Source organism: Salmo salar, unplaced genomic scaffold (genome assembly GCF_965601325.2).
Source record: "Salmo salar unplaced genomic scaffold, fSalSal1 ptg000360l, whole genome shotgun sequence".
Taxonomy (NCBI): domain Eukaryota; kingdom Metazoa; phylum Chordata; class Actinopteri; order Salmoniformes; family Salmonidae; genus Salmo; species Salmo salar.
Genome location: NW_027675360.1, coordinates 1,761,807 through 1,788,823, shown reverse-complemented (window position 1 = coordinate 1,788,823; position 27,017 = coordinate 1,761,807). Strand labels below are relative to the sequence as shown.

General features: G+C 41.8%; 1 protein-coding gene across 2 annotated transcripts; it reads left to right on the top strand.

Annotated features, from left to right (window-relative positions):
* The first annotated feature begins 13,192 nt into the window (after window positions 1-13,192).
* Window positions 13,193-23,564, top strand: LOC123734126 (NLR family CARD domain-containing protein 3-like). 2 transcript variants are annotated; one of them, XM_082971652.1, is made up of 7 exons: window positions 13,193-13,394; window positions 14,081-14,179; window positions 19,842-19,958; window positions 20,280-20,364; window positions 20,494-20,722; window positions 21,084-22,848; window positions 23,125-23,564. In XM_082971652.1, exons 2-7 carry the CDS (start codon window positions 14,097-14,099, stop codon window positions 23,312-23,314), a joined length of 2,469 nt encoding a protein of 822 aa, XP_082827778.1. In that variant the 5' UTR covers window positions 13,193-13,394; window positions 14,081-14,096; the 3' UTR covers window positions 23,315-23,564. The 2 variants fall into 2 exon arrangements, with proteins under 2 accessions (XP_082827778.1, XP_082827779.1); XM_082971653.1 differs by lacking the exons at window positions 13,193-13,394; window positions 14,081-14,179; window positions 19,842-19,958 and adding an exon at window positions 19,961-19,981.
* Window positions 23,565-27,017: the final 3,453 nt, after the last annotated feature.

The following is a 27,017-nucleotide window of genomic DNA, read 5'->3' as shown; positions in this document are numbered from 1 at the left end:
TGACACACCCCTTCAACACTATAAACAGACCAAACTCATCTTGTCTTTTATTATCTTCGGTTTCTGTGAGGGAAAAATGCATGGCTGCTCGCTGAAACTAATCGTCGGATTAATGTCGATTTCTAGAAAGCGTTTTACCTAATTATTTCGATCAATGGTGAGCTCACCCCGTGATGTGATTAATTAGACATAGTAATTGCAATTAGCTAATTCATATTGTAGTTTACGTCAGCCGAGAGTTAGAAAATATGACTGCTTGTGTTGGGTCAATCTATCCTCACTTAGCGCTACGACAAATGTAGCCTACATTTTTTCCTGTTAGGATGATTGTGTTGTGCTATATATATATATATATATATATATATATATATATATATATATATACACTTCTGTGACGATTAAAAATTAAATTCTGATGATGCCATGATTAAGAAAAATCATGAATAATGAATAATTAATGAATAATTAATAATTAATGAATAACCTACATCCAAAAATAAACTGCTCACATTCTGGAGATAAACTTTGTAAGGACTGTGTGTTTTGTGTAAATAGTTTCTGAAAAAAGTGTGTCCAGCTCAAACGCTGATTGTTGCGTCATTGGAAACTGTCCGTTCTAAACGAGTGTTCTAAAAAAGTGTTCTAAAAGAGAGTTCTAAAAGAGAGTTCTAAACGAGGGTTCTAAACTAGTGTTCAAAATTAGCGTTCTAAATGAGCGTTGTAAATGAGGGTTCTAAATGAGTGTTAGGCTATATAGTGCACTATGTTTGACCAAGGTCCACAGTTAATTGTAGTGCACAATTTAGTGTTCTAATCACACGGCGCTTCAGGGACCACTGTAGAACGATCACACCCCGTGTGACAGGCAGACAGGTTAGGGTTAGGAGGTGTTACTAGACAGACAGACAGGTTAGGAGGTGTTACTGTACAGACAGACAGACAGGTTAGGAGGTGTTACTAGACAGACAGACAGGTTAGGGTTAGGAGGTGTTACTGAACAGACAGACAGGTTAGGAGGTGTTACTAGACAGACAGGTTAGGGTTAGGGTTAGGAGGTGTTACTGAACAGACAGACAGACAGGTTAGGAGGTGTTACTAGACAGACAGACAGGTTAGGAGGTGTTACTGTACAGACAGACAGACAGACAGGTTAGGAGGTGTTACTAGACAAACAGACAGGTTAGGGTTAGGAGGTGTTACTGAACAGACAGACAGACAGACAGGTTAGGGTTAGGAGGTGTTACTGAACAGACAGACAGACGTAACATCCTAATTCAACTGCAGGGTTTAGCTCCGTCCCTGCTCCAACTCACTGAACTGCCCATCAGCCCAGCCATTGTTATTATTCATACTGTTTGGAAACAGGTTCTATTCAGAACCTCTCAGACTAGAAAATATAAATTATATTTACTATAGTGTTTTAAATTGTGTGCATCTGTGATAACTTTATGTAATCTCTCTCTCTCTCTCTCTCTCTCTCTCTGAAAAAAGACAACAGACATGACATTGACTCCTGAGTGTTGAACTTTTGCCCACTCTATAGTCACCCTGGTTATTATATTTCACATAGATTGCCCATGCAAGGTTGTTGCCTAGGTGATTGCAGTTGGACACTCATCAGAGTCATTAATAGCACACCTCTGTGCTATTAATGACCTCAACGCTTTCGCTGAAAAAGCTATTTTAAAATCTGACACCGCGATTGCATAAATGAGTTCTGTATCTATAATTCTTAAAATAATTGTTATGTATTTTGTGAAGGTTTATGAAGAGTAATTTAGTAAATTCCCCGTAAGTTTGCGGGGGGTATGCTAGTTCTGAACATCACATTCTAATGTAAAAAGCAGTTTTTTGATATAAATATGAACTTGATTGAACAAAACATGCATGTATTGTATAACATAATGTCCTATGGCTGGTCTCCACACCACTGTGATCTATATAGTTTATTATCATATTTTCTCACAGATCCTGGCTTCCACTGTTAGAATGGCTGGGCGAGAGGTGGTCGGCCTTTTTTCATATCCTGAGAGAGAGAGAGGATATATTACATAAAGTTATCACAGATGCACACAATTTAAAACACTATAGTAAATATGATTTATATTTTCTAGTCTGAGAGGTTGTGAATAGAACCTGTTTCCAAACAGTATGAATAATAACAATGGCTGGGCTGATGGGCAGTTCAGTGAGTTGGAGCCTTTGATTGCCCTGCCTCTGGGAGCCTGTCGACTTGTTACATGATTACTGAGTGAAAGAGAGCCTATGAAAGTTTTCATGGAGGGTGGATGCCCCCTGGTGGCTGAACCTGAGATCATTAGTCGAAAGGCTAAGTGATTCTCTTCCTGAGAAGAAGCTGACAGCCTTCAAACAGAGCAAAAAAAGTGGTCCCAAAACAATGTCAAAATGAATAAAAAAATTATACCTTTCATCCCTCCATCTTCCTCCCTCTGTCATCTCCTTTCATCCCTCCATCTTCCTCCCTCTGTCATCTCCTTTCATCCCTCCATCTTCCTCCCTCTGTCATCTCCTTTCATCCCTCCATCTTCCTCCCTCTGTCATCTCCTTTCATCCCTCCATATTGCTCCCTCTGTCATCTCCCTTCATCCCTCCATCTTCCTCCCTCTGTCATCTCCCTTCATCCCTCCATCTTCCTCCCTCTGTCATCTCCCTTCATCCCTCCATATTGCTCCCTCTGTCATCTCCCTTCATCCCTCCATCTTCCTCCCTCTGTCATCTCCCTTCATCCCTCCATATTGCTCCCTCTGTCATCTCCCTTCATCCCTCCATCTTCCTCCCTCTGTCATCTCCCTTCATCCCTCCATCTTCTTCCCTCTGTCATCTCCCTTCATCCATCTTCCCTCTGTCATCTCCTTTCATCCCTCCATCTTCCTCCCTCTGTCATCTCCTTTCATCCCTCCATCTTCCTCCCTCTGTCATCTCCCTCCCTCCCCCATCTTCTTCCCTCTGTCATCTCCTTTCATCCCTCCATCTTCTTCCCTCTGTCATCTCCTTTCATCCCTCCATCATCTTCCCTCTGTCATCTCCCTTCATCCCTCCATCTTCTTCCCTCTGTCATCTCCTTTCATCCGTCCATCTTCCTCCCTCTGTCATCTCTCTTCCTCCCTCCATCTTTTCTCTTACTCCCATGCAAACCTCCAGCAACATCGTACCATCTTTCCCTCTATCTCTCTATTCCTCGTCATCTCTCTCTCTCCATCCTTCAGTCTCCTTCCATCCCTCTCCCCCTCACACCTCAAGGGACATATTTTTCTTCACCTCTCAAAATGGTTCCTCAACTCTCTCCATCTTTCTTCCTTCAAAACATTACTGTAATCCCCCTCTCTTTATATCTCTTCCTCCATCCTTCCATCCTTCTATCTCTCCCTCCATCCTTTAATCTCTCCCTCCATCCTTCCATCTCTTCCTCCATCTCTTCCTCCATCCCTCCATCTCCCCCTCCATCTCTCCATCCTTTAATCTCTCCCTCCATCCTTCCATCTCTTCCTCCATCCCTCCATCTCCCCCTCCATCTCTCCATCCTTTCATCTCTTCCTCCATCCTTCCATCTCTTCCTCCATCTCTTCCTCCATCCTTCCATCTCTTCCTCCATCCTTCCATCTCTCCCTCCATCCTTCCATCTCTCCCTCCATCCTTCCATCTCTACCATCTCTCTCACATTTTCAATTAAATTCAAATCAACTTTATTAGTATGATGAGACATCGTCTCTAACGCTGCCAAAACAAACGTGTAGGATGATGGTGTTTCCATGCTGTCGAGGGCATAATAATACACAATGACTGATGGTGACTCATAGAACAGAGGATAACGATTAGCAAATATTATAGTGTCTGTCACTCTCTGGCGCTCTCTCTCTCACCCTCTGGTTAAGTGTGCCTTGAATTCTAAATAAATCACAGACAGTGTCACCAGCAAAGCACCCCTACACCATCACACCTCATCCTCCATGCTTCACGGTGGGAACCACACATGCGGAGATCATCCGTTCACCTACTCTGCGTCTCACAAAGACCGGACGATTGGAACCAAAAATATCAAATTTGGACTCATCAGACCAAAGGACAGATTTCCACCGGTCTAATGTCCATTGCTTGTGTTTCTTGGTCCAAGCAAGTCTCTTCTTCTTATTGGTGTCCTTTAGTAGTGGTTTCTTTGCAGCAATTCAACCATGAAGGCCTGATTCAGTCTCCTCTGAACAGTTGATGTTGATATGTGTCTGTTACTTGAACTCTATGAAGCATTTATTTGGGCTGCTATTTCAGGTAACTCTAATGAACTTGTCCTCTGTAGCAGTCTTCCTCTGGGTCTTCCTTTCCTGTGGCGGTCCTCATGAGAGCCAGTTTCATCATAGCACTTGATGGTTTTTGCGACTTTACTTCTCAAAGTTCTTGACATTTTCCGTGTTGTCTGACCTACTGCTTTGCGTGACGTATTGTTGTCTCTAACTTCTTTCCCTTTGTGCTGTTGTCTGTGCCCAATAATATTTGTACCATGTTTAATGCAGCTACCATGTTGTGTTGCTACCATGTTGGGTTTCTACCATGTTGTGTTGCTATCATGTTGTGTTGCTACCATTATGGGTTGCTACCATGTTGGGCTGCTACCATGTTGTGTTGCTACCATGTTGGTGCTGCTACCATGTTGTGTTTCTATCATGTTGTGTTTCTACCATGTTGTGTTGCTGCCATGTTGGGCTTCTACCATGGTGTATTGCTACCATGTTGTGTTGCTACCATGTTGTGTTGCTGCCATGTTGTGCTGCTGCCATGTTGTGTTGCTACCATGTTGAGTTGCTACCATGTTGTACTGCTACCATGTTGTGCTGCTGCCATGTTGTGTTGCTGCCATGTTGTGTTTCTACCATGTTGTGTTGCTACCATGTTGTGTTGCTGCCATGTTGGGCTCCTACCATGTTGGGCTTCTACCATGTTGTGCTCCTACCATGTTGTTCTCCTACCATGTTGTTCTTCTACCATGTTGTTCTCCTACCATGTTGTTCTCCTACCATGTTGTTCTTCTACCATGTTGTTCTGCTACCATGTTGGGCTCCTACCATGTTGATCTTCTACCATGTTGTTCTGCTACCATGTTGGGCTCCTACCGTGTTGGGCTGCTACCATGTTATTTTGCTACCATGCTATGTTGTTGTCTTAGTTCTCTCTTTATGTAGTGTTGCGTTGTGATGTGTGTTTTGTAACCTATGTTTTTAATCCCGGCCCCCGTCCCTGCAGGAGACCTTTTGCCTTTTGATAGGCCGTTATTGTAAATAAGAATTTGTTCTTTAACCTGTGTGGGCTAGGGGGCAGTATTTTCACGGCCGGATGAAAAACATACCCAATTTAAACAGGTTACTACTCTGGCCCAGAAAATAGAATATGCATATTATTAATAGGTTTGGACAGAAAACACTCTGACGTTTCTAAAACTGTTTGAATGGTGTCTGTGAGTATAACAGAACTCATATGGCAGGCAAAAACCTGAGAAAAAGTCAACCAGGAAGTGGAGGATCTGAGAATTGTAGTTCTTCTTTGTAGTCCCTTTCAAAACTACAGTATCCGTGGGGTTACGTTGCACTTCCTAAGGCTTCCATTAGCTGTCTAAAGCCTTCAGAAAGTGGTTTGAGCATTCTCCTGTCACTGGGCAGAGTATAGGAGCTCAGTTTCTGAGTGGACTGCCTGGCAACAAAGGGATTGGATATGTGCATTTTCTGAACATCACGCGCCAATGTAAAATGCTGTTTTTGGATATAAATATGAACTTTATCGAACAAAACATACATGTATTGTGTAACATAATGTCCTAGGAGTGTCATCTGATGAAGATCGTCAAAGGTTAACCTCTATGGGCTAGGCGGGACGAATTCGTCCCACCTACGTAACAGCCAGTTGAAGCCTGTGGCACGATTTTCAAATACCTTAAGGAGGGTCTGTAATGGAGCCCAGTATAATCTTTATACAATTACTCCTGAAAGTAGAGTGTTCTATTTGACAGGGTCTGACTAGGTATGACATTCACATTTGGCTGATTTGGTCCAAGCTCCTCCCCTCCCTCTCCTGCACCTTCATCTTCACCTGCCTGTCTTCTCTCTTCTCTCTTGTCTTCTCTCTTTGTCTCTCATTGTCTCAAACTCTCTCTCCCTGCTTGATTGTATTATCTGAAATACACATGAGGAGCCATACTTAGAGGAATATCTCAGCTTAAATTAATGTTAGAATTAGACTGTTGTGATGTCATTATTCGGTCTTAACCATCAATATTTGCTCCTTTTCTCACTCACCTCCATGTTACCTGCTCTCCCTGCCCTGTCGACATCCTCACGCTCTCTCTCTCCCTGTCCTGTCACCATCCTCATGATCTCTCTCTCCCTGCCCTGTCACCATCCTCATGCTCTCTCTCTCCCTGTCCTGTCACCATCCTCATGCTCTCTCTCTGCCCTGTCCTGTCACCATCCTCATGCTCTCTCTCCCTGTCCTGTCACCATCCTCATGATCTCTCTCTCCCTGTCCTGTCACCATCCGCATGATCTCTCTCTCCCTGTCCTGTCACCATCCTCATGCTCTCTCTCTCCCTGTCCAGTCACCATCCTCATGCTCTCTCTCTGCCCTGTCCTGTCACCATCCTCATGCTCTCTCTCCCTGTCCTGTCACCATCCTCATGATCTCTCTCTCCCTGTCCTGTCACCATCCGCATGATCTCTCTCTCCCTGTCCTGTCACCATCCTCATGCTCTCTCTCTCCCTGTCCTGTCACCATCCTCATGCTCTCTCTCCCTGCCCTGTCACCATCCTCATGCTCTCTCTCCCTGTCCTGTCACCATCCTCATGCTCTCTCTCTCCCTGTCCTGTCACCATCCTCATGCTCTCTCTCTCCCTGCCCTGTCACCATCCTCATGCTCTCTCTCTCCCTGCCCTGTCACCATCCTCATGCTCTCTCTCTCCCTGTCCTGTCACCATCCTCATGATCTCTCTCTCCCTGCCCTGTCACCATCCTCATGCTCTCTCTCTCCCTGCCCTGTCACCATCCTCATGCTCTCTCTCTCCCTGTCCTGTCACCATCCTCATGCTCTCTCTCTCCCTGTCCTGTCACCATCCTCATGCTCTCTCTCTCCCTGTCCTGTCACCATCCTCATGCTCTCTCTCTCCCTGTCCTGTCACCATCCTCATGCTCTCTCTCTCTCTTCCTGCCCTGTCACCATCCTCATGCTCTCTCTCTCCCTGTCCTGTCACCATCCTCATGCTCTCTCTCTCCCTGCCCTGTCACCATCCTCATGCTCTCTCTCTCTCCCTGTCCTGTCACCATCCTCATGCTCTCTCTCTCTCTGTCCTGTCACCATCCTCATGCTCTCTCTCTCCCTGTCCTGTCACCATCCTCATGCTCTCTCTCTCTCTCCCTGTCCTGTCACCATCCTCATGCTCTCTCTCTCCCTGTCCTGTCACCATCCTCATGCTCTCTCTCTCCCTGTCCTGTCACCATCCTCATGCTCTCTCTCTCTCTTCCTGCCCTGTCACCATCCTCATGCTCTCTCTCTCCCTGTCCTGTCACCATCCTCATGCTCTCTCTCTCCCTGCCCTGTCACCATCCTCATGCTCTCTCTCTCTCCCTGTCCTGTCACCATCCTCATGCTCTCTCTCTCTCTGTCCTGTCACCATCCTCATGCTCTCTCTCTCCCTGTCCTGTCACCATCCTCATGCTCTCTCTCTCTCTCCCTGTCCTGTCACCATCCGCATGATCTCTCTCTCCCTGTCCTGTCACCATCCTCATGCTCTCTCTCTCCCTGTCCAGTCACCATCCTCATGCTCTCTCTCTGCCCTGTCCTGTCACCATCCTCATGCTCTCTCTCCCTGTCCTGTCACCATCCTCATGATCTCTCTCTCCCTGTCCTGTCACCATCCGCATGATCTCTCTCTCCCTGTCCTGTCACCATCCTCATGCTCTCTCTCTCCCTGTCCTGTCACCATCCTCATGCTCTCTCTCCCTGCCCTGTCACCATCCTCATGCTCTCTCTCCCTGTCCTGTCACCATCCTCATGCTCTCTCTCTCCCTGTCCTGTCACCATCCTCATGCTCTCTCTCTCCCTGTCCTGTCACCATCCTCATGCTCTCTCTCTCCCTGTCCTGTCACCATCCTCATGCTCTCTCTCTCCCTGTCCTGTCACCATCCTCATGCTCTCTCTCTCCCTGTCCTGTCACCATCCTCATGCTCTCTCTCTCCCTGTCCTGTCACCATCCTCATGCTCTCTCTCTCTCTATCCCTGTCCTGTCACCATCCTCATGCTCTCTCTCTCTCTCTTCCTGCCCTGTCACCATCCTCATGCTCTCTCTCTCTCTCTGTCCTGTCACCATCCTCATGCTCTCTCTCTCCCTGTCCTGTCACCATCCTCATGCTCTCTCTCTCCCTGTCCTGTCACCATCCTCATGCTCTCTCTCTCCCTGCCCTGTCACCATCCTCATGCTCTCTCTCTCCCTGCCCTGTCACCATCCTCATGCTCTCTCTCTCCCTGTCCTGTCACCATCCTCATGATCTCTCTCTCCCTGCCCTGTCACCATCCTCATGCTCTCTCTCTCCCTGCCCTGTCACCATCCTCATGCTCTCTCTCTCCCTGTCCTGTCACCATCCTCATGCTCTCTCTCTCCCTGTCCTGTCACCATCCTCATGCTCTCTCTCTCCCTGTCCTGTCACCATCCTCATGCTCTCTCTCTCCCTGTCCTGTCACCATCCTCATGCTCTCTCTCTCTCTTCCTGCCCTGTCACCATCCTCATGCTCTCTCTCTCCCTGTCCTGTCACCATCCTCATGCTCTCTCTCTCCCTGCCCTGTCACCATCCTCATGCTCTCTCTCTCTCCCTGTCCTGTCACCATCCTCATGCTCTCTCTCTCTCTGTCCTGTCACCATCCTCATGCTCTCTCTCTCCCTGTCCTGTCACCATCCTCATGCTCTCTCTCTCTCTCCCTGTCCTGTCACCATCCTCATGCTCTCTCTCTCCCTGTCCTGTCACCATCCTCATGCTCTCTCTCTCTCTGTTCTGTCACCATCCTCATGCTCTCTCTCTCTCCCTGTCCTGTCACCATCCTCATGCTCTCTCTCTCTCTATCCCTGTCCTGTCACCATCCTCATGCTCTCTCTCTATCCCTGTCCTGTCACCATCCTCATGCTCTCTCTCTATCCCTGTCCTGTCACCATCCTCATGCTCTCTCTCTGTTCTGTCACCATCCTCATGCTCTCTCTCCCTGTCCTGTCACCATCCTCATGCTCTCTCTCTCTCCCTGTCCTGTCACCATCCTCATGATCTCTCTCTCCCTGTCCTGTCACCATCCTCATGCTCTCTCTATCCCTGTCCTGTCACCATCCTCGTGCTCTCTCTCTCTCTCTCCCTGTCCTGTCACCATCCTCATGCTCTCTCTCTCTCCCTGTCCTGTCACCATCCTCATGCTCTCTCTCTCCCTGTCCTGTCACCATCCTCATGCTCTCTCTCTCCCTGTCCTGTCACCATCCTCATGCTCTCTCTCTCTCCCTGTCCTGTCACCATCCTCATGCTCTCTCTCTCCCTGCCCTGTCACCATCCTCATGCTCTCTCTCTCCCTCTCTCTCTTTTCTCTGAACGCACCAGAGTGAACATGAAATAATTATTATCAGTAAACAAGTGGTGTTTCTTGCCATGATGTGGAATGGATTACTAACCATTTCTAATCTGAACGGCAATGATTATTATATCAAGAAAAATTTACTCATCTCTTGTTCTACTGTGGACTTCTATCATCTGACTGGTGATTATTATAGAAACATTGACTCATCTCTTGTTCTACTGTAGACTTCTATCATCTGACTGGTGATTATTATAGAAACGTTGACTCATCTCTTGTTCTACTGTAGACTTCTATCATCTGACTGGTGATTATTATAGAAAAATTGACTCATCTCTTGTTCTACTGTAGACTTCTATCATCTGACTGGTGATTATTATAGAAACATTGACTCATCTCTTGTTCTACTGTAGACTTCTATCATCTGACTGGTGATTATTATAGAAACATTGACTCATCTCTTGTTCTACTGTAGACTTCTATCATCTGACTGGTGATTATTATAGAAACGTTGACTCATCTCTTGTTCTACTGTAGACTTCTATCATCTGACTGGTGATTATTATAGACAAATTGACTCATCTCTTGTTCTACTGTAGACTTCTATCATCTGACAGGTGATTATTATAGAAACGTTGACTCATCTCTTGTTCTACTGTAGACTTCTATCATCTGACAGGTGATTATTATAGAAACGTTGACTCATCTCTTGTTCTACTAAACTGATGAAGGTCACTGCCACCCTTCCTCTTCCTCATGATGACATCACTGTGAATGAAAGCTGACTGTAATAAAACTGATTTCACTTTAATCAAACAAACACTAATAATGCTATTTATCATAAGGAAGTACAGCTATACAGTATCCTATACAGTACAGCTATACAGTATACTATACAGTACAGTTATACAGTACAGTTATACAGAACAGCTATACAGTATACTATAGAGTACAGTTATACAGTACAGCTATACAGTATCCTATACAGTACAGTTATACAGAACAGCTATACAGTATACTATACAGTACAGTTATACAGAACAGCTATACAGTATACTATAGGAATATGTAATAAATTAAAGCTACTACTGTCTACATAAATTACAGATGCAGCACAACATAAATGATTGACACTTTACTCAGACTTCACCTGGGCTTTCTGACCAATAGAACGTAATAAAGACATTAACGTTAGTTGAATACGTCCGTGAGCACCATTGTTGGTCGCTGGGTGAATGTGTGGCTAATTAACTTTCCAGGTAACTTAGCTATGATAGCTAACGTTAGTGGTCGCTAGGTGAATGTGTGGATAATTAACTTTCCAGGTAACTTAGCTATGATAGCTAACGTTAGTGGTCGCTAGGTGAATGTGTGGATAATTAACGTTCCAGGTAACTTAGCTATGATAGCTAACGTTAGTGGTCGCTAGGTGAATGTGTGGATAATTAACTTTCCAGGTAACTTAGCTATGATAGCTAACGTTAGTGGTCGCTAGGTGAATGTGTGGATAATTAACTTTCCAGGTAACTTAGCTATGATAGCTAACGTTAGTGGTCGCTAGGTGAATGTGTGGATAATTAACGTTCCAGGTAACTTAGCTATGATAGCTAACTTTAGTGATGGTTGATTGATTAGCACTCGCAAATCGGTCCATTTTCACCAAAAACTTTTGTTTCCACTCCATGCAATTACTGACACTTTTTAGCAAAATATTATTTATTTCCACAATTACAGTTCCAGCGCAAAATGACGTATTGACGTTGACGTTAAAACATCACAATCGACAGTGATATAGCCTACGTAACACTCATATTACATTCTAGTTTTACACTTTTTAATACATTTGAAAGTAATGAAATAGCACAGCAAATCTTTTATTTATTTATATTATTTATATCAATATATTTGGGGGATATTTTGAGCATATTTGAATATTGGATGTGTCCCCCCAATATATGTTATAATTCCGGCACTGGGATACACTCTTTGTGTAGAAAGTGGATTTTATGGCATTTAAAGCCACAGTGATACATTGTACAGCACACGTGTCTCAGACGTCCAAGAAGCTGGACATTATATCTGCAGCAGAGAAGAAGAACAACAAGACAGGCTTTATAATTTAGAGTAATATACAAGTGGCCAACCAAGATCACCTGTTCATAGCTGTTTCAACATGAATCCAGCAAGGAGATTCACCTGGTGGAGATCTATGTATTACCTGGAAGTCTAGAGAATGAAGGGCAATGGGTAAAGGCTGAAAATGGATCCATCATAATGATTCTACATGTTATAGTATGAACCTGGATCCATCATAATGATTCTACATGTTATAGTATGAAACTGGATCCATCATAATGATTCTACATGTTATAGTATGAACCTGTATCCATCATAATGATTCTACATGTTATAGTATGAACCTGGATCCATCATAATGATTCTACATGTTATAGTATGAACCTGGATCCATCATAATGATTCTACATGTTATAGTATGAACCTGGATCCATCATAATGATTCTACATGTTAAAGTATGAATCTGGATCCATCATAATGATTCTACATGTTATAGTATGAACCTGGATCCATCATAATGATTCTAATTGTTATAGTATGAACCTGGATCCATCATAATGATTCTACATGTTATAGTATGAACCTGGATCCATCATAATGATTCTACATGTTATAGTATGAACCTGGATCCATCATAATGATTCTCCATGTTATAGTATGAACCTGGATCCATCATAATGATTCTACATGTTATAGTATGAACATGGATCCATCATAATGATTCTCCATGTTATAGTATGAACCTGTAGCCATCATAATGTTTCTACATGTTATAGTATGAACCTGGATCCATCATAATGATTCTCCATGTTATAGTATGAACCTGGATCCATCATAATGATTCTACATGTTATAGTATGAACCTGGATCCATCATAATGATTCTACATGTTATAATATGAACCTGGATCCATCATAATGATTCTACATGTTATAGTATGAACCTGGATCCATCATAATGATTCTACATGTTATAGTATGAACCTGGATCCATCATAATGATTCTACATGTTATAGTATGAACCTGGATCCATCATAATGATTCTACATGTTATAGTATGAAACTGGATCCATCATAATGATTCTACATGTTATAGTATGAAACTGGATCCATCATAATGATTCTACATGTTATAGTATGAACCTGGATCCATCATAATGATTCTACATGTTATAGTATGAAACTGGATCCATCATAATGATTCTACATGTTATAGTATGAACCTGGATCCATCATAATGATTCTACATGTTATAGTATGAACCTGGATCCATCATAATGATTCTACATGTTATAGTATGAAACTGGATCCATCATAATGATTCTACATGTTATAGTATGAACCTGGATCCATCATAAAGATTCTACATGTTATAGTATGAACCTGGATCCATCATAATGATTCTACATGTTATAGTATGCCATGGCCTTTACTGGCCAAAGGTTAAACTGCTGTTATGTTTATGATATACTATGGTGTTGTTGATGAACCCTGTTTTATAGTATGTCATGGCCTTTACTGGCCAACTGCTGTTATGTTTATGATATACTATGGTGTTGTGTCACTAGACTTTGACCAGATATTATTGCATCCAAAGATCAACTGTACCTAGAACATAGATACAGAGCCACTTGTTATCAGGAAGCTGCTCTCTCAGCACAACGGAAAATATCTCAATGACTTGACATGTTCTGGTTGTGAATTCAGGCTACAAGGTAAGAATCTTCCCAGGGATTATTGTAAAGTGTGTAGAGAAATTAAATGTATGGTGTTATTTTAGTATAGTGAATGACAGTAAAACAATCAGATCTAACAGTCCATTTCACCTGGGACAGTTATGTGACAGTTCAATCATACAAAATGGCGCTAACTGGGCGTAGGCAAGTCAAATTCAAAAACATATTGTTCATATATTCATATATTGTGGTTATTTTACAATTTGTATATTTTTATGTATAAGTTGTAAATCGTCTTTCAAAATATCGTAAAATTTGTTTTCTAAACTACAATGAGCTCCTCTTTCCTGTGTAATCTGGTTTGAAACCACTGAACATACTTTTCTTAACATTGTTATTATGAACTGAATTCAGTAACAGCATAATAATATCATACCTGTTAAACAAAGCAACACACTAGAATGAGAGAAATTATTAAAAGAGAAAGTGACTTATTAATATTATATTGTTGTTATTATTATTATTAGTTAAACTACATGGAGAAAAGGTTAAAATATCAGTCACGACTACATGTTCATGTGATGCATTAAATCACCTGACTGTTGGGATGTATCTGTTAGGAAATGTTTTATTTCTAAGAGATAATGAATAAAATACAACAATTGACATTCAATAATTAGTTGTCACTGTGTTAATCACAACCAACATGCTGGATCTCTGTTTAGGGGTCACTGCTCTAAAATGAGTCTCTCTTGGAAGAGAGAGAAGGGGGGCCCTGCCTCTAAAAGGAGTGTCTCTGGGGAACATGGCACCAAATCTAAGAGGTAAGATTAGTTTTGTAAAGAATTTATGAAGAGTTTATATCCAAAACACTATATCCACCATTTCTTCTCATTTGTGTTTTTTTCTACAGAAATTAAGGCTTATGGGTGTGTAAAATATTACTGTTCTAAGATTTAAAATTCATAGATTTTAGCGTATGACATTTTACTGAGAACATCACAGCAAGATGACACAAATATTGTTGCATTCTCTAGATTCTGCATTCACCAGATTCTCACATTTCATTTGCATTATAGAGCCCCACAGTGGAGGTGTTATAATACCCATAACACCTAGCGGTCAAACAGGGAAATGGTTCCAATAGTTTTATAGAGCCCCACAGTGGAGGTGTCATAATACCCATAACACCTAGCGGTCAAACAGGGAAATGGTTCCAATAGTTTTATAGAGCCCCACAGTGGAGGTGTCATAATACCCATAACACCTAGTGGTGAAACAGGGAAATGGTTCCAATAGTTTTATAGAGCCCCACGATGGAGGTGTCATAATACCCATAACACCTAGTGGTCAAACAGGGAAATGGTTCCAATAGTTTTTCCAATAAAAAACATGAGCTGTCGCACACCCAGATAATGTTTATTTATGTGGAGGTTCTGACTAACGGCTAAACTATAAGCTATACAAAAATAGAGTCCCACACTCCATATATAAACTCCCAGTAATTTATTGGGTATTTACCAACGTTTCAGCATCACTGTGCCTTCTTCAGGGTGATGTCATCAATACTTGAACCAGGTTATGTAGACAAACAGTGCAATTAGTGCAACCAATGACAATAGAGAGGGGTGTGTCATGATTATTAAGTTAATTAGAATGAATTGAATGAAACTGTTAAAAAAACAATAGTTTCTGGCATATTGAATATATCAGGCTATTGTTATCATATAGAAACATAACTGATAATTGTACATAACATTAGCGTCAACATACATTATTGTTTAATTCAATTTCACATATTTAATTGTTTCCTATTTCAATAAAAACGTTTGTTCCATGTAATGTTTTGGTTCAACCATAATGCATAATGAGCATCATCAACAGGGGAACATATTGGATGTACTCTGATAAGCTGTAGAAAGAATATATACATTTAAAACAGAGAACTGTTCATAAGGGCCAGAGATCAAAGTCAATATTCAGACCACTAGGGGTCCATGTTTTTAGACAGGATCTCCAGTAAGCCTCCCTTTGTAGTAGTAGGATCTCCATGTTACCTCCTCTCCTTGGTAGAGCAACATGCTCAATGCCTGTGTATTGGAGGGAGGAGATTGGATGGTCAGCTTCAACAAAGTGAGCTGCTATTGGACAGTCAATGTTCTTACACCTGATTGAGCTGCTGTGTTCAGCTATGAGTTGTTTTAATTGTCTTTTCGTTTGTCCTACGTAGGCTTTCCCACATGAACAGGTGATGAGATGGATTACTCCCTTGGTCTTGCATGAGATGATCCCTCTAACAGGGATTTTTCCACCTGTATGTTGATGTCTGAAGATGGATGTTTTTATAGTGCTGTTGCACTGTGCTCATGAGCCACGTTTGTAGTTCCCATTTGGGATGGGTGTCAAGAGTGTCTGAATGGGCTCAGGGGGCAGGTCAGATCTCACCAAGTTATCTCCAATATTGTGACCACGCTTATAGACCACCAGTGGGGGTTCATTATAGACCACCAGTGGGGGTTCCTTATAGACCACCAGTGGGGGTTCATTATAGACCACCAGTGGGGGTTCCTTATAGACCACCAGTGGGGGTTCCTTATAGACCACCAGTGGGGGTTCCTTACAGACCACCAGTGGGGGTTCCTTATAGACCACCAGTGGGGTTCCTTATAGACCACCAGTGGGGGTTCCTTATAGACCACCAGTGGGGGTTCCTTATAGACCACCAGTGGGGGTTCCTTATAGACCACCAGTGGGGGTTCCTTATAGACTACCAGTGGGGGTTCCTTATAGACCACCAGTGGGGGTTCCTTATAGACCACCAGTGGGGGTTCCTTATAGACCACCAGTGGGGGTTCCTTACAGACCACCAGTGGGGGTTCCTTATAGACCACCAGTGGGGGTTCCTTATAGACCACCAGTGGGGTTCCTTACAGACCACCAGTGGGGGTTCCTTATAGACCACCAGTGGGGGTTCCTTACAGACCACCAGTGGGGTTCCTTACAGACCACCAGTGGGGGTTCCTTATAGACCACCAGTGGGGGTTCCTTATAGACCACCAGTGGGGGTTCCTTATAGACCACCAGTGGGGGTTCCTTATAGACCACCAGTGGGGGTTCCTTATAGACCACCAGTGGGGGTTCCTTATAGACCACCAGTGGGGTTCCTTGAAGAGGTGTGTGTTTATTTTTGTCTGATTGTAGAATATTCCAGTGCTTTTCCAGTATTGCTATCTATCAGAATACTTGGTGTACTTGGTGCAAAAGACGGTTGTTTTTCTTATTTGGTCGAGTTTTTAGCAATTCCTCTGTTGGTTTTTGAGATATTTTCATCATTGCTGCATCAAGAGTTCTGTCCTTTTAGCCTCTCATTTTGAATTTATCTGTAACTTCTTAGCATTGCTGTCAAAATCCAAACATTTTTCTACCGTACAGTTTTCCCATAGGGAATTGTAGAAACACTTCAAATAAGGGATGTGTTTCGTATAGGGTGGGGTGGCGCGGCGGTCCTTGTGGGCAAATTCTGTCATCAAAGTATGTCATTCTCTGGATTTATGGTGTTTTCACTGACGTCATCTAATGATGACGTCAGTGATCTTCGGGTTGGAGCTCTAGAAAGAGGCCGAGATCCCCACTTGGAATTTCGAGTTGGATGACTGTTCAAACCGTATTTTCTCAGTCGGAGCTCGTTTTTTTCAGAGTTTCTAGTTGTCCTGAACTCACTGAAGTCTGAGATTTCCAGGTTTCCAGTTGTTTTGAAGGAAGCAGAATTCATGCTGGATTCACAGCACGGCCAATGTATTCAGCCTTTTCTGTCCCATGGTGTTGCATGTAAATATTTATATTTTTAAGCTTGGAAAAGAGACCCTTAAACTCAGAATTGGACCACACACCCTCTCCACTGAATTGCTGGCTAGTGACTGCTTTGCAATGCGTGCAGTTAGCCACTGATTCCTTCCAAACCACTCATTGCTAGCTAAGATTTTGAACGTATGATGTTGACATGATCAGTCCAATCAAAGCTAAGGTAGATATAACGTGATTTGACAATTTTATCTGTGGCCAATGACCTTGAGCCTTTTGGATGGGCACTTCTAATGTAACTCTATGGCAGCACCCAATGGGCTTGAATTTTTGAGCTCTCCCTGTAGATTTTACGGTGACGTAGTGTCTCCATGAGTGACAGAACACTGAGCCAATCAAGGCGCAACTACAGATCATTACCAACCCCTACGCTCAGTATTTTCCTCTGGCTGCCCCACCACCACAGAAAGCACTGAGCTAGGCTGAAACACCTGCATTTAGGAGCTGCCTAACTCAAGACAACAAAAAAGAGCATGTTTGTATGCAGCTTTATTATCATTTGTTTTACATTGTTTGCAAACTAATATGTGAAACGTATTAACTAGGCAAGTCAGTACAAATTCTTATTTACAAACCCCGGCCAAACCCGGACGACGCTGGGCCAATTGTGCGCCTCCCTATGGGACTCCCAATCACGGACGGATTCGAACCAGGTACTTGCAGTGTGTTAGACAACTGTGCCAGTCGGGTGCCAATGTATATTGTATGTTGACTTTGACATGTTGTGGCTTTCAATATAAAAGAATATAAATATGAAGACTCGTATTTCACTTACCAGTCTAATGTAACGTTAGCAGGTAACGTTAGCGTCCTCTCCTTTAGCTGTTGTCTCAAAAAAAATGTATGCAAGAATATCGTCAAAAATCTCTATGCTTGGACATTGATTTAGCTTTTCCAGTATTAGTAGCCATATTGTAAGTTCAAAATTTGCAAAACACTTTGTTTTCATAACTTTCATAACTCATAGATATGCGTAACGCGCTTCGCCATATACTTGCATAAATGGCCAAAAGGAACTAGCCTCCTGGCGCGCAAGCAAGCAATTGGTGTGGGATAGGTGAGGCAGGTTTGAGACTGATCTAATGAATTTACAAGAAAAATACACTTTATTTCTCAGCTGCCTCACCTACGTCTTTATGTGAATTAATAACTTTTAAATGCTAAATATTTCCCATAGATGGCAGCATAAGACCACGAAGCATCAGTTATAGGCTACAAGCAGCAATATGATTGACATAAAATAGCATGCAACCCCAGACTATATGTCCCATGATTTTCTAAAATGGTCACTCATTACTTTAGGTAGCTATATATCTGGTATTAGGGCTGTGTTGCTTTTGGGAGAGCAAATAAACAGTGACTATAGCAGGTATTGAACCCCGGGTAAATAATCACTAGTCAGAACCTCAACCTTAGCACTGGGATTAGGATACATTATAGAAAATCATTTTAAATATCTGATATTGTGAGTAAACAACCTCGGAATAGAAAAGACAAGACTGCATCTTCCATCCTGCCAATAAATTACATCGTACAACCCTCGTGGTTAGAAAATTATCTCAACATGCCCCTCGTTTTGCTCGAGAAGGCAGAGTGCACGTCCTGAACCACAGATACTGTAGTTTCGAAATGGGACTAGAAATAAGAACTACAATTCTCAGACCTTACACTTCCTGGTTGAAATGTTCTCAGGTTTTTGCCTGCAGTATGAGTTCTGTTATACTCACAGACACCATTCAAACAGTTTTAGAAACTTCAGAGTGTTTTCTATCCAAATCTACTAATAATATGCATATTCTATTTCCTGGGCAAGAGTAGTAACCAGTTTAAATTGGGTACGTTTTTCATCCGGCCGTGAAAATACTTCCCCCTAGCCCCAAGAAGTTAAATAATTGTTATATATTTTGTCAACTTTTATGATGAGTATTTTTGTAAATTGATGTGCACATTCACCGATGGTTTTGGTGGGAATACATTTTCTGAACATCACGCGCCAATGTAAAATCCTGTTTTTGGATATAAATATGAACTTTATCGAACAAAACATACATGTATTGTGTAACATAATGTCCTAGGAGTGTCATCTGATGAAGATCGTCAAAGGTTAGTGCTTCATTTAGCTGTGTTTTGGGTTTTATTGACACATGTCCTTGCTTGGAAAATGGCTGTGTGATTATTTTTGTCTATGTACTCTCCTAACATAATCTAATCTTTTGCTTTCACTGTAAAGCCTTTTTGAAATCGGACAATGTGGTTACATCAAGGAGAAGTGTATCTTTAAAATGGTGTAAAATAGTCATATATTTGAGAAATTGAAATTATTAGATTTTTGCGCTAGCGTCCCACGTAGCCCATAGAAGTTAAACAGTTTTAGAAATGTCAGGGTGTTTTCTATCCAATACTACCATGCATATGCATATCCTAGCTTCTGGGCCTGAGTAACAGGCAGTTTACTTTGGTCACGTTTGTCATCGAAACTTCAAAATTCTGCCCCTACCCTAAAAGCTAATACATGAACGTTTCTGAAAGTGATACATAGCGTTTTGTAATGAAACTCTTCTTATGATTCCCCATCTGAGATCAGAGTAGATGAGAGATGTAATGTTTGTCTCTCTTGTGTTGAAGTCCAATCAAGCAGGAGAGACCAGCCTCCCCTGTTCCCAGCTGTGTGTCCATGAAGAGTGACCGGTCTATGGGTCGTCCTCCAAACTTTAGAGAGGGAGACGTTTCTACTGAACAAAGGTAAGAAGAACTCATGGGTCATGGTCAGTGAGTTAAACAACACTGTCTCTAGACATTTCTCCTCTCCCATTTTCCCGTTTCTTTTGGTTGTTTTCATAATCCATAGGCTAATACTTTTGTCCATTTTCATAGTCCTAAAACAATATTAAACAAACACAACGTTCCCTCCCTGTGTGTGTGTGTGTGTGTGTGTGTGTGTGTGTGTGTGTGTGTGTGTGTGTGTGTGTGTGTGTGTGTGTGTGTGTGTGTGTGTGTGTGTGTGTGTGTGTGTGTGTGTGTACTCCCTGGATGAGGAGATGTAATCTCATGTTTTGTCCACAGAAACCAACAGGACAGATCAGAGTCAGAGATTCTCAGTGGTCAGTCTTCCCAGAGTCATCAAACAGACCTGGCCTCCATATTCAATGTATGTGGTCCTGTTATGTACATTTGTTTTTGTTAACCTCGAGTAAAGTTGATCTGTCAAGCATTCAATAATGTGTTAATGAGAAAGCATTTCTTCTCTTGCTTAACTTATTTTATTTATTTATTTCAGATGCTTGAAGAGAATATTATGACATTTGTGAAGAACGAGCTGAAGATGTTCAAGAGGATTCTTAGTCCAGAACTCCCAGAAGGCTTTGAGAGTCAGAAGCAGGATAAGGAAGTGGTGGATGCTGAAGATGAGAAGCAGGAGAGCAGTGCCAGAGAGGGGGCTCTGAAGATCACACTGCACGTCCTGAGGAAAATGAACCAGAAGGAGCTTGCTGACACACTGGAGAAATGTAAGATCTGTCTGCCTCATGTTGAATGCTGTTTTATAACATTTAAAAGCTGTAGCTAAAGTACAGCTAAAGTAGCTGTGTAACTCAATGATATTGTAGCAGCCTTAACACAACACCTAGTGACCTCATCATGTAGCAGCAGAGAGAGAGAGAGACAACATTAATAATACCATCAATAACACCAATATTATTATAATCAGTCACACCAGTCTGTAATGCATTATGAAAACATTTACACATTTATACAGACAGTTAATTAAGAGAATAAATGATTATAATTTAACTTTATAACAGTCCTACAATACTGTAGGCATTAAAACAAATGTAATATTAATATCCTCCTTGTTATTTCTTCATTCAGATGAACTTGCTGTGATTTGCCAACGTGAACTCAAATCTAATCTAAAGAAGAAGTTTCAATGTGTATTTGAGGGGATCGCGAAACAAGGAAACCCAACACTTCTCAATAAGATCTACACAGAGCTCTACATCACAGAGGGTGGAACAGGAGAGGTCAATAATGAACATGAGCTGAGACAGATTGAGACAACAACCAGGAAACAAGCAAGACCAGAGACTGCAGTCAAATGTAACGACATCTTCAAACCCTTAACTGGACAAGACAAACTCATCAGAACTGTGCTGACAAAGGGAGTCGCTGGCATTGGAAAAACAGTCTCTGTCCAGAAGTTCATTCTGGACTGGGCTGAAGGAAAAGCAAATCAGGATGTTCAATTTGTGTTTTCATTCCCTTTTCGGGAGCTGAATTTGATGAAAGGGGACAAACACACTTTGATTGAACTTCTCAATCACTTCTCAATGGAAACCAAAGAATCAAGAATCTCCAACTACAACAAGTACAAAGTTCTGTTCATCTTTGATGGTCTGGATGAGTGTCGACTGCCCCTAGACTTCCAGAAGAACAAGATCTGTTGTGACGTCACAGAGTCAACCTCAGTGGATGTTCTGCTGACAAATCTCATCAAGGGAAATCTGCTTCCCTCTGCTCTCCTCTGGATAACTACCCGACCTGCAGCAGCCAATAAGATCCCTTCAGGGTGTGTTGACCAGGTGACAGAGGTACGAGGGTTCAATGACCCACAGAAGGAGGAGTACTTCAGAAAGAGATTCAGTGATGAGGACCTGGCCAACAGAATCATCTCACACATAAAGACATCAAGGAGCCTCCACATCATGTGCCACATTCCAGTCTTCTGTTGGATTTCTGCAACAGTCCTCGAACACATGCTGAAACATAAGAGAGAAGAGATGCCCAAGACTCTGACTGAGATGTACACACACCTTGTGGTGTTTCATACCAAACAGAAGAATGAAAAGTATCTTGGGAAAGAAGAGACAGATCCACACTTGAATAACGAGAGCATTCTGTCACTGGGAAAACTGGCTTTTCAACAGCTTGTGAATGGCAATCTGATTTTCTATGAAGAAGACCTGAAAGAGGCTGGCATTGATGTCAATGAAGCCTCAGTGTACTCAGGATTGTGCACACAGCTCTTTAAAGAGGAATGTGGGCTGTTCCAGGACAAGGTGTACTGCTTTGTTCATCTGAGCATTCAGGAGTTTCTGGCTGCTGTATATGTTTTCCTCTCATTCATCAACAACAATGAGAATCTAATGGACAAACTGAAAACAAAAGACGAGCCTGAAGTTACTTTCTACAAGAGTGCTGTGGATAAAGCCTTACAACGTGAGACAGGAAACCTGGACCTGTTCCTCCGCTTCCTTCTGGGCCTCTCACTGGAGTCCAATCAGAAGCTCTTACGAGGTCTACTGACAAAGACAAGAAGCACCTCACAGAGCCATGAAGAAACAGTCAAGTACATCAAGGAGAAGATCAGGGAGATTCCCTCTCCAGAGAGGAGCATCAATCTGTTCCACTGTCTGAATGAACTGAATGACCATTCTCTAGTGGAGGAGATCCAAAGCTTCCTGAGCTCAGGAAGTCTCTCAAAACCCAACCTGTCACCTGCACAGTGGTCAGCTCTGGTCTTTGTGTTGCTGACTTCAGAAAAGGAGCTGGATGTGTTTGACCTGAAGAAATACTCCATATCAGAGGAAGGTCTTCTGAGGCTGCTGCCAGTGGTCAAAGCCTCCAGAGCTGTTCTGTGAGTAAATGAAATGACATTTAAGAACTTATCATCAGGAAGAAATATTCAGTTTAGAGAAAAATATGTATTGTAATATGTATATAATATTATATTGAACAACATATTGAATCAGATATTAAATTTATTATAACAATATGACCATACAATTCTAGGAGACGGAAGAAGAATATATGTGTTGTTTGGGAAAATAAACCAAATGCATCTACCATTGTCCTTCTACACTACTCGTTAAATTAACAGTGTGTTTGTGAAGTCATGATGATCTCTTTGCAGGCTGTCAGGCTGTGGAGTCACAGAGAAAGGCTGTGCTTCTCTGGTCTCAGCTCTGGAGTCAAACCCCTCACACCTGAGACAGCTGGATCTGAGTAACAATGACCTGAAGGATTCAGGAGTGAAGCTGCTCTCTGCTGGACTGGGGAATCCCCACTGTAAACTGGAGACTCTGAGGTCAGTATTCCTGTAGTTGGTGAACAAGTGATAACTGTTCACCAGATCCACATGTGTTTACCAGGCACACATAGTCCACACCATATGTGTTTGGACAGTGAAGCTTACAGTTTACATTTTGGTGATATGCTCCAGGATGTTGGATTTGAGATCGAATGTTTCATATTAGGTGACAGTACAGAATGTCACCTTTTTTTTGAGAGTATTCATGTTTTACCATTTACAAATGAAAGAATTGTATGTATATACAGTGGCTTCACCCCCCCCCCCCCCCCCCCCCCCCCAAAGTCAATACTTTGTAGAGCCACCTTTTGCAGCAATTACAGCTGCAAGTCTCTTGGGTATGTCTCTATAAGGTTGGCACATTTAGCCACTGGGATTTTTGACAATTTTTCAAGGCAAAACTGCTCCAGCTCCTTCAAGTTGGATGGGTTCCACTGGTGTACAGCAATCTGTAAGTCATTCCACAGATTCTCAATTGGATTGAGGTCTATGCTTTGAGTTGACCATTCCAAGACATTTACATTTTTCCCCTTAAACCACTCGAGTGTTGCTTTAGTGGTCTCTAAATCTCTGGAAGTCTGAAACAGGTTTCACTCAAGAATTTCCCTGTATTTAGCCCCAGCCATCATTCCTTCAAATCTGACCAGTTTCCCAGTCCCTGCCGATGAAAAACATCCCCACAGCATGATGCTGCTGGGGATGGTGTCTCGGGGTGATGAGAGGTGTTGTGTTTGCGCCAGACATAGTGTTTTCCTTGATGGCCAAAAAGCAGAAGTTTAGTCTCATCTGACCAGAGTACCTTCTTCCATATGTTTGGGGAGTCTCCCACCTGCCTTTGGGTGAACACCAAACATGTTTGCTTATTTCTTTCTATAAGCAATGGCTTTTTTTCTGGCCACTCTTCCATAAATCCCAGCTCTATGTAGTGTATGGCTTAAAGTGGTCCTATGGACAGATACTCCAATCTCTGCTGTGTAGCATTGCAGCTCCTTCAGGGTTATGTTTGCCTCTCTGATTAACCTCTTACATCTAGATGTGCCGCTAGCGGAATGCCTCGCCAATATCCAATGATAGAGCGTGGCGCGAATTACAAACTCCTCAAAAATCCAAAAACTTCCATTTTTCAAAAATATGACTATTTTACACCATTTTAACCTCTATGGGCTAGGTGGGACGCTAGCGTCCCACCCGTGGTGCACTCCATCAACAGCAGGTGCATTTCAAGAGCGGCAAATTTGAATCCAAATAAATGTCAAAATTCAAATTTTTCAAACATACAACTATTTTACACCCTTTGAAAGATAAACATCTCCTTAATCTAACCACGTTTTACGATTTCAAAAAGGTTTTACGGCGAAAGCATAAATTTAGAGTATGTTAGGACAGTTCATTTACAAGAGTTGTGTGTAATGTTTTGTCAATTCAAAGACAGGGTCACCAAAACCATAAAACCAGCTAAAATGATGCACTAACCTTTTACAATCTCCATCAGATGACACTCCTAGGACATTATGTTAGACAATGCATGCATTTTTAGTTCTATCAAGTTCATATTTATATCCAAAAACAGCGTTTTACTATGGCATTGATGTTGAGGAAATCGTTTCCCTCCAATAACCGGCAGTCAAGTCAACACCACAAATTAAATAATTAAAATTAGAAAACATTGGTAAAATATTATATTGTCATTTAAAGAATTATAGATTTACATCTCTTGAACGCAATCAACTTGCCAGATTTAAAAAGAACCTTACTGGGAAATCACACTTTGCAATAATCTGAGCACTGCGCCCAGAAAAATACGCGTTGCGATACAGACTAGACGTCATGTTGGGGAGATCTAAAATCGAAAATACTATGTAAATAATCCATTACCTTTGATTCTCTTCATCAGATGTCACTTCCAGGTATCACAGGTCCATAACGAATGTAGTTTTGTTCAAAAAAGCTCATCATTTATGTCCAAAAATCTCTGTCTTGTTAGCACATGATCTAAGCCAGCCGGACTTCTCGTCATGAACGAGGAGAAAAAATATATTTACGTTCGTTCAAACATGTCAAACGTTGTATAGCATAAATCATTAGGGCCTTTTTTAACCAGAACATGAATAATATTCAAGGTGGACGAATGCATACTCTTTTATAACGTATTGGAACGAGGGTAACCAAAACATGAACTCGCGCGCCAGGTGTCTAATGGGCCATCATCGTTCCATGGCTCTTGTTCGGTCAGATCTCCCTCCAGAAGACTCAAAACACTTTGTAAAGGCTGGTGACATCTAGTGGAAGCAATAGGAAGTGCCAAAATATTCCTCAGCCCCTGTGTTTTTCAATGGGATAGGTTTAAAGGTAATACAACACATCAGGTATCCACTTCCTGTCAGAAAATGTCTCAGGGTTTTGCCTGCCAAATGAGTTCTGTTATACTCACAGACATCATTCAAACAGTTTTAGAAACTTTAGAGTGTTTTCTATCCATATATAATAAGTATATGCATATTCTAGTTACTGGGTAGGATTAGTAACCAGATTAAATCGGGTACATTTTTTTTATCCAGCCGTGCAAATACTGCCCCCTAGCCCTAACAGGTTAAAGACAAGACTCTCCTTTATCTAACCACATTGTCCGATTATAAAAGGCTTTACAACGAAAGAAAAACATTAGATTATGTCAGGAGAGTACCCAGCCAGAAATAATCACACACCCATTTTTCAAGCTAGCATATAATGTCTCAAAAACCAAAACCACAGCTAAATGCAGCACTGACCTTTGATGATCTTCATCAGATGACCCTCCTAGGACATTATGTTATACAATACATGCATGTTTTGTTCAATCAAGTTCATATTTATATCAAAAACCAGCTTTTTACATTAGCATGTGACGTTCAGAACTAGCAAACATACCGAAAACTTCTGGTGAATTTACTAAATTACTCACGATAAGCGTTATAGATACAGAACTCCTTTATGCAATTGCGGTGTCCGATTTTAACCTCTATGGGCTAGGTGGGACGCTAGCGTGCCACCCGTGGTGCACTCCATCAACAGCAGGTGCATTTCAAGAGCGGCAAATTTGAATCCAAATAAATGTAAAAATTCAAATTTTTCAAACATACAACTATTTTACACCCTTTGAAAGATAAACATCTCCTTAAAACCTCTTGGGGCTAGGTGGGACGCTAGCGTGCCACCCGTGGTGCACTCCATCAACAGCAGGTGCATTTCAAGAGCGGCAAATTTGAATCCAAATAAATGTAAAAATTCAAATTTTTCAAAAATACAACTATGTTACACCATTTGAAAGATAAACATCTCCTTAATCTAACCACGTTTTACGATTTCAAAAAGGTTTTACGGCGAAAGCATAAATTTAGAGTATGTTAGGACAGTACATTTACAAGAGTTGTGTGTAATGTTTTGTCAAGTCAAAGACAGGGTCACCAAAACCATAAAACCAGCTAAAATGATGCACTAACCTTTTACAATCTCCATCAGATGACACTCCTAGGACATTATGTTAGACAATGCATGCATTTTTAGTTCTATCAAGTTCATATTTATATCAAAAAACAGCGTTTTACTATGGCATTGATGTTGAGGAAATCGTTTCCCTCCAATAACCGGCAGTCAAGTCAGCGTCACAAATTAAATAATTAAAATTAGAAAACATTGGTAAAATATTATATTGTCATTTAAAGAATTATAGATTTACA

Bases quoted from the DNA above. Each gene is read 5' to 3' on its own strand.
- LOC123734126 (XM_082971652.1), top strand. From the start codon at position 14,097: ATGAGTCTCTCTTGGAAGAGAGAGAAGGGGGGCCCTGCCTCTAAAAGG. The intron at 14,180-19,841 runs GTAAGATTAGTT...CTTGTGTTGAAG, and splicing joins CATGGCACCAAATCTAAGAG to TCCAATCAAGCAGGAGAGAC. The intron at 20,723-21,083 runs GTAAGATCTGTC...TTCTTCATTCAG, and splicing joins TGCTGACACACTGGAGAAAT to ATGAACTTGCTGTGATTTGC.